The following is a 7,500-nucleotide window of genomic DNA, read 5'->3' on the forward strand; positions in this document are numbered from 1 at the left end:
TCATCACTGACGTTAGTTAAAGCAATCAGGTCCTGATATGCACTGCGCTTATCTCTGAATATCTGATCGCAGCATTTCGTGTTTACCTCCTGTCATTAACATAGCTGCTCCAAGTGACCCGTTAAAGATTAAAGTTTGAGGAGTTTCTTAATGATGTATTCCTAAAATGAGTCTGCTAATGTGCTGTTGCAGAGTTGTTGACTAGTACACTTAATGACTTGTGTACTTGAAGATTATGTTGAAGATTAAAATGAAGTGCGTGTGTGAGTGCGTGCGTGTGTGCGTTCGTGCGAGTGTCCGTTAGTGTGTGAGTGGAGCAGAGCGTTAATGCCTTTTTTTGCTCAAGGACTGAGCGAGTAAATGGTCCTCTGGTCATCTCTACTCTGCCCACTGCACTGCCTGTCCTTGAGCTGAAGTTAACAGAAAGAAGGATGATGTGTATATATATATCTCTGTGTGTGTGTGTGTGTGTGTGTGTGTGTGTGTGTGGATGCGTGGATGTGTGTGGGTGTGTGTTTGGTGAGCAACAGAGAGCAATGCCAATTTTGAGCGGTTTCCTTGGAGACAGCGACTCTTTTTCATGTTCTTCCAGCAAAGCGATGACTCATCAGGGTGTCCATATATCTCTCTCTCTCCCCTTCCTCTCTCTCCATCTATCTCTCTTTATCTCTCCTCTCCCCTCTCCGTCTATCTCATTTTCCTCCCCCTCTCCTTCTCGGTCTCTCACTCCATCTCTTTCTCCATCTCTCTCCTCCAATGTTTTCCTCTGCTTGCCTCTCTCTATCTCTCTGTCTCTCTCTCTTTCGGTCTCTCTCTTCTTCTCTTGTTCTACACCCTCTCTCTCCATCTCTGCCCCCCCTCTCTCTCTCTCTCTCTCTCTCTCTCTCTCTCTCTCTCTCTCTCTCTCTCTCCCTCTCTCTCCCTCCTCCCCATCTCTGTCTCCAGCTAAAAAATAGAAATGTTCTCCATCAGGCTTGCCTGGTGAAATAGAAATGAATGATCTCTATAAAGCTAGCCTGGTGAAATAGAAATGTTATCTATCAGGCTAGCCTGGTGAAATAGAAATGAATGTTCTCTATCAGGCTAGCCTGGTGAAATAGAAATGAATGTTCTCTATCAGGCTAGCCTGGTGAAATAGAAATGAATGTTCTCTATCAGGCTAGCCTGGTGAAAGGTGAAATAGAAATGAATGTTCTCTATCAGGCTAGCCTGGTGAAATAGCCTGGCTCTATCCCTCCTGAGCTCTTCCATTCTTTCTCGTCCTCCTCTTTCTTGAATTTCCCCTGGGGATCAATAAAGTATCTATCTATCCATCTATCTATCTATCTATCTTCTGTCATTTGATGTAACCCTTTCATCTGTCTCTGCCTCTCTCTCTCTCTCTCTCTCTCTCTCTCACACCTTTTTCTTCTTCTCTCATATCTCCATCTCTCTCTCCCCCTCTCTCTGTTATTTATATAATAGCTATGTTGTGTGTGTCTGTCTGTTTGTGTGTGCACGCAGAGAATTCATTCTGTTTGATGGTGTCATCAGTTTGATGTTGAAACAAAGATAAGAGCCTTCTTTGAATACTGCCTGACATTTTCTTTGTGTGTGTGTTTGTGTCTGCACACATGTGCTTTTTGGTGAGTATAGCTCACTCAGCCCACTGCAAACTGCTGCATATTTTAAGTCTGGTTAAAAAAAAGAAATAAAAGATGATAGAAGATAAAAGAAGCATTCTTAAGCAGAGACCAATGTAGAATTGCCCTCCTATCTTCCGAGGTAGAGCTGGTCTCACACACTTCCCAGGTCAGGCTGTTGCCGGGCAGAACAGGGCTTCACTGTGGTAAGGGAGGTTCCCAGTCAATCTCACCAAAAATTCCAGTGCAGCGTCTTCCTGGAAATGGATGGACTTTTACTGGTCAGAGATGACGTGGATGTGGGTTGAGGAGTATGTGAATTTGTTAGGTCCCTGTGTTTGTGTCTGTGTGTGTGTGTCTGTGTGTGTCTGTGTGTGTGGTAGTGATTTAGTATTGCTCTATATAAAGGCATGGTGGCGGTGACCTTTACACAATCTCTAAAACTGGAAGTGGTTTAAATAAATCAGTAACTGACTTAGTACATGAAAATGTTACTTTCTCCTCTCCTTCCTTCTCTCTCTCTCTCTCTCTCTCCCCCTCAGGCTTCTCTCGGCTGACTGCTCAGTGAATGATTCCCAGTCTCTACTTACCTTCATAGAGACCACTAAGGTAGGACTCCACACACAGCCCTTGTACATCAGACATCTTGTCATGATTAAAAAAGCCATTAATATGTGCCAGCTCAAATAAATGTGTTTTTAAATTTCTTTAAAAAAATAAAAATAATACTGTGTTTATGTTTTATTTAATATTTAGTAGTAGGCTAATCAGCATTCCATAATTAATGTCATGTAGTTAGTCAGGGATCTAAAGCTTGTAGGGAAAAGACTGTAGAATTTCTGTGCTTAAATGGAGACGTGCCCAGCTGCTCCTGTGACATTTTTCATCCAAGAGGACATTTTGCAGATTTTTATCCTGAAACTGAACTAGGAACTTGAAAGAGTACACATGTGGCCATTCCATGGCAGCATGGTGTTTTTTTAATCCCCTGTCCCATTTCCTGCACACGGTGTTACGCGTCCCCTGTGATCAGGAGGGATGATGTCAGCCCTGCATACAGGAGGCTCACGTTAATCTTTCATGAGTGCTGACTAACACTGACATTTTCAAATATGCACACCGTTTTACTGGAAATTGGTGAGGTAGATGAAAGTGATTGTACTGGATTATGTGTGTGTGTGTGTGTGTGTGGGGGGGGGGGGGGGGGGGTTGTGTGTGTTTTTATAGATTGCTGCTCTCGAGCCTCGCTTCACCGCTCAGGCCCTATGTGATTGTCTGTCACAGCAAGAATACAGGTAAGTTAGACGCACACACACACACACACACACACACACACACGGGTAGACACATGCAAGCCTGAACAACACTGGCCTTTATCATAACAATCTGTCAATTGTGAAAGTCTGAATTTCCATGGTAGTTCTACCAGAAAGACCCAATAGGATTCAGTAGACAGACATAAAGCCGTCAGAGTCAGCGTGCTGAAAGCAGCAACGTGTTGAATCAGACGCAACTCTTTAAAGACGAGCATGAGCCACCTATAAACGTCCTTCAGGGTGAATAAAGTATTCCTTATCTTATCTTATCTCATCTTATTGGCTAGTGGTAAAGAATGGATGGTGTAAACCATGGGACTTCCTGGTAGAACTTTCACAGCGATCATTTCACAGCTGTCATTTCGCAGGTAGCTTTCGCTATCATTTCCAGTTCCTCTTAATGGCCTTATCTGTAGTTGGCATTGTTCTCCATCATCTAGTAGGGGCAGCCGTGGCCTACTGGTTAGGGCTTCGGGCTTGTAACCAAAGGGTTGCCGGTTCGATCCCTGACCAGTAGGAAAAATGTGGGCAGGGGAAGTGGTTGAGCACTGCTCTCCTATGCCCACATCCACGGCTGAAGTTCCCTTGAGGAAGGCACCTAACCCCTCACTGCTCCCCAAGCGCCACTGTAGCAGGCAGCTCACTGCGTCAGGATTAGTGTGTGCTTCACCTCACTGTGTGTTCACTATGTGCTGTGTGTTTCACTAATTCACGGAGTGGGATAAATGCAGAGACCAAATTTCCCTCACGGGATCAAAAGAGTATATATACTTATACTTATATACTTATACTTACTTATCGTCTCCCACTCTTATCAGTGAACCCTCACTAAGTACCAGTGAACCCCCACTAGTACATTACACTCCAACACAAAAAGGCCAAATGTGCAACATGTGGATTTTCTCTTCATTTTCACATGGGCCGTGGTGAGTTATGCTTTCATATTGTGTCATGTGACCTATCCGTCTTACATAGTTCCTGATGACGGTTCAGGATGTTATTGAATGAGATTTGGCTTGGAGGGGGGGGGGGGGTCATAAACTATGAGTGGTTGTAAATCCTGACAGCCTGGTGTAGCATTTCATCTAATGTCATCTCATCTCATCTCATGGATTTAGGATTCTTAGAAAGCACATTGACCACCACTGTGCTTGTTCTGGACTTGAATGAGGATATTGGGGTATGTGTGTGTGTGTGGAGAGGGAGGAGAGAGAAAGAGAGAGAGAGAGAGAGAGAGAGAGAGAGAGAGAGAGAGAGAGAGAGAGAAGCGATGAGGCGATGAGGATGAGCACAAGTATATTGTGAGCTCAATGCCCAGTGTCTAGTTTCAGCATTGTGGCATCACAATCCTCCACCCACACTCTATTACAGTTCTAAGAATCCCTCTCATTATGTTCTTGATTCCATTGTGTGTGTGTGTTAAATTGTTAATGATGGCTATCATAAGTCCACACACACACACACACACGTTTAGAGGAGGTTTTGGAGGCTAGTCTGAGCTCACAACTCAACTCTGCAAATGGTGCGTGCGTGTGTTTGTGTGTGTGTGTGTGTGTGCGCGCAGCCCTGTAGCTGGTTCTATGCCAGGACCATGTGCTTTTGAACCCCTTTTTCATTTGTCCTGATGTAATTGATGTGTTCTTCCCAGAGAGCTCCCTGTGGTGGTGCAGACACTGGGCTTACACAGGGAGATCGTGTTACGCTCTTGCACTCTTAATCCAGCTAAACAGTAATATGCGATTCCTTCCTCAGCTCTATGGCTTTCTGTGGCTCGAGCGTTGCAGGGTTTATTAGATAGTCCATTTGAATGAAATATTAATGCTTTTGACTGCAAGGCAGGAACACTTGGCCAGTTTGTTAACAGCCTGCTTTCCGTCTTAATCACACACACACACACACACACACACACACACGCGCACACGCACGCACGCTCTCTGTTGTCAGTGGAGTCTGTTATTTTTCAGAGATTTATTGTTATGTTATTCTCCATAATACAATAATACGTTCACAAATGGGTCTCAATTGTATAGTTGCTATCAGGCAGAGGAAAAACAACATCTGCTCACATTTGTTAGTTGATGGGTTGTAAAGCTGCCTTGCTATAGCTTGGAGCAAATGCACACAGAAATACACATCGGCTACACACAGTCTAGCCCATAGCCAGAGGCAATGTAGACAATGTCTGGGAAAAAATGAAAATAAATAATACACAACACAACAACACCTCCTAACAACAACAACAGAAAAAACAATGCATAACAACAACAACAACATAAATAATAACAACACATGAACTCCTAGTCACCAATGGAGTGTGTCCTTCTGCTGAAACATTATGTGTAATTGAAATTTTATACTAATTATAGACGAATGTACTCACAAAAAACGTTCACACACACACACGCACATACTTGCACGCACACACAAACACACACATACACACATACACAAACAATCAGATTATACACGCACACACAGCTGTGGCTCCCTGTGCGAGCTTGCCGTGTGTGTGAGAACTCTGTGTGCTGGTTCTGCTGGTGTAAGTGTGTTGCGCAACATGTTTGCTTTTTCCTCTCCTCCATCATGGGACCTCACGACCGTGAGTCATAGTCTTCCTCTCTATGATTAACCATGATATCCCTGTGGGTGGGTGGGTGGGTGGGTGTGTGTGTGTGTGCTTGCGTATGCATGTGCGTGTGTATGTCTTTGTGTCTGTGTTTGTGTGTGTACACGCTGTTAACATTACACTGATGGTAATATATTAAACTGGGGCCGGGGAGTTTAAATTGGAGACATTGTGCAACAGGAGTGCCATGGGTAGGAACATGCCCCATGGTGATGGCTGTAGAAGGCGTAGTGTGTGTGTGTGTTCGTGTGTGTGTGTTTGTGTTTGTGCGTGCGTGCGTGCGCGTGTGTGTGTGCGTGCGTGTGTGCAAGCGTGTGTGTGTGTGTGAGAGAGAGAGAGAGAGAGAGAGAGAGAGAGAGAGAGAGAGATCATGATCACACTCCTTCAATACTCCTTCAGTTACCCTTTCACTGCGGGTCAGTGGAGAGAGGTTGAGTCCTGTGAATTGTAGCAGCATATACAGTATTATATGCACAGACACAGACAGGAATGGTGTGTACACAGGCACGCTCTCTCTCTCTCTCTCTCTCTCTCACACACACGCACGCACGCACGCACGCACACACACACATACAGGCTTTTAATGTGTTTTTTTCTCATTTTCTCAGAATTGCTCCACTCGTGTCAGAGGCCGTGCTGGTGAATGATTTAGGATCTTATGTAAAAGCCCAGCTCTATGTGGACAGGGTGAACACTCTCACACTACAGTACACACACTCCTCCTCTCATCAGGAGTCAAGAGACTGTGTGTGTATGTGTGTGTGTGTGTGTGTGTGTGTGTGTGTGTGTGTGTGTGTGAGAGAGAGATGCGGAGTGCTCCTCAGCTCTCCGCCCGGTCTCAGCGGAGAGGTGTGTGTGTGTGTGTGTGCGTGTGTGTGTGTGTGTGTGTGTGTGTGTGTGTGTGTGTGTGTGTGTGTGTGTGTGTGTGAGAGAGAGAGAGATGCGGAGTGCTCCTCAGCTCTCCGCCCGGTCTCAGCGGAGGGGTGTGTGTGTGTGCGTGTGTCAAGAGAGATGCGGAGGTGAGCCCTCTGCACAGCACGGAGGAGCCCCTTCAGAGAGGCCACTACTAGCTGCGCCTGACAGCGCAAATGAGTCACACGCAGACACACAAACAAACCCAAGCACACACACACATACACACACACACACACACACACACAGTCCCTGTCTGTCTTTTTCCAACACAGATGCCAGCTGCTTCTCCATGTTTTTCTCCTTGTTCACATTGCTCACACTTCGTGTCAGTCTAAAGCAGTCTCATCAGTCCAGCCCAGTCCAGCTCCTTTCCAGTCCCCATCATTCTGTCTCTCTCTTTCAATTCAGTTCTGAACTCAACTCAGTCTTACACTTACACAGCGCCAATTTAGATTGACAAGGTGCTTTATGGAGCCGAGAGCCTGAACCCACCCCCCAGCTCATAAGGGGGGGGGGGGGGGGTGCTCCATCTGCTTGGGGAGAGAGATAGAGAGTGGGTGGGGGTGGTGCACAAAAGGGACGGGTGTAGAGAAGGGGAAGAGAGAATCAGAGGCAGCCAGATCTATGTCTATGAGCAAGTACAGTCTATGAGCCAGATGGATTCATACACATATGAAAGGGTCAAACATATTAGCGCACACGTGCGACATGCATGATGATTCCATGAAGTGTAAAAGAAGGTACATCTAGTCATCATTCTTTTGTTTACTCTTACTGAAAAAAAAGCATACTTTTTGTTTTGTTCTTAGAAGATCTGTCTAATTTTTTTTTGGAATGTGTGCACAACTCGCGCATCAGGTGTAGCCAGTTCCATTGATAACGCTTGAAGCTAATTGTTGCAGGTCATGCTCCGTGAACCGACTGTTTCAGTTGCAAGCGCGATGTACCGTAGCCTGGCTGTTAGTCTCCGCTAGTCTTCCATCTCACCTTCAGCTGTCTCTGCTCTTTTGAAAAGCCAGTC

General features: G+C 45.4%; 1 protein-coding gene across 3 annotated transcripts in view; it reads left to right on the forward strand.

Moving 5' to 3' along the window:
• Positions 1 to 7,500, forward strand: part of swt1 (SWT1 RNA endoribonuclease homolog) — a 33,130-nt gene that overhangs the window by 19,923 nt on the left and 5,707 nt on the right. For all 3 annotated transcript variants that reach the window (XM_076278920.1, XM_076278919.1, XM_076278922.1), the window contains exons 16-17: positions 2,165 to 2,231; positions 2,850 to 2,917. In XM_076278920.1, coding sequence (XP_076135035.1) covers positions 2,165 to 2,231; positions 2,850 to 2,917 — 135 coding nt within the window. The remainder of the gene's footprint in view (positions 1 to 2,164; positions 2,232 to 2,849; positions 2,918 to 7,500) is intronic.

The sequence above is a fragment of the Alosa pseudoharengus genome, unplaced genomic scaffold (assembly GCF_046254945.1).
Source record: "Alosa pseudoharengus isolate Yale_2024_CS ecotype anadromous, Long Island Sound unplaced genomic scaffold, YU_APseudo_1.1 YU_APseudo_1.1_scf_11, whole genome shotgun sequence".
NCBI classification, from domain to species: Eukaryota; Metazoa; Chordata; class Actinopteri; order Clupeiformes; family Clupeidae; genus Alosa; species Alosa pseudoharengus.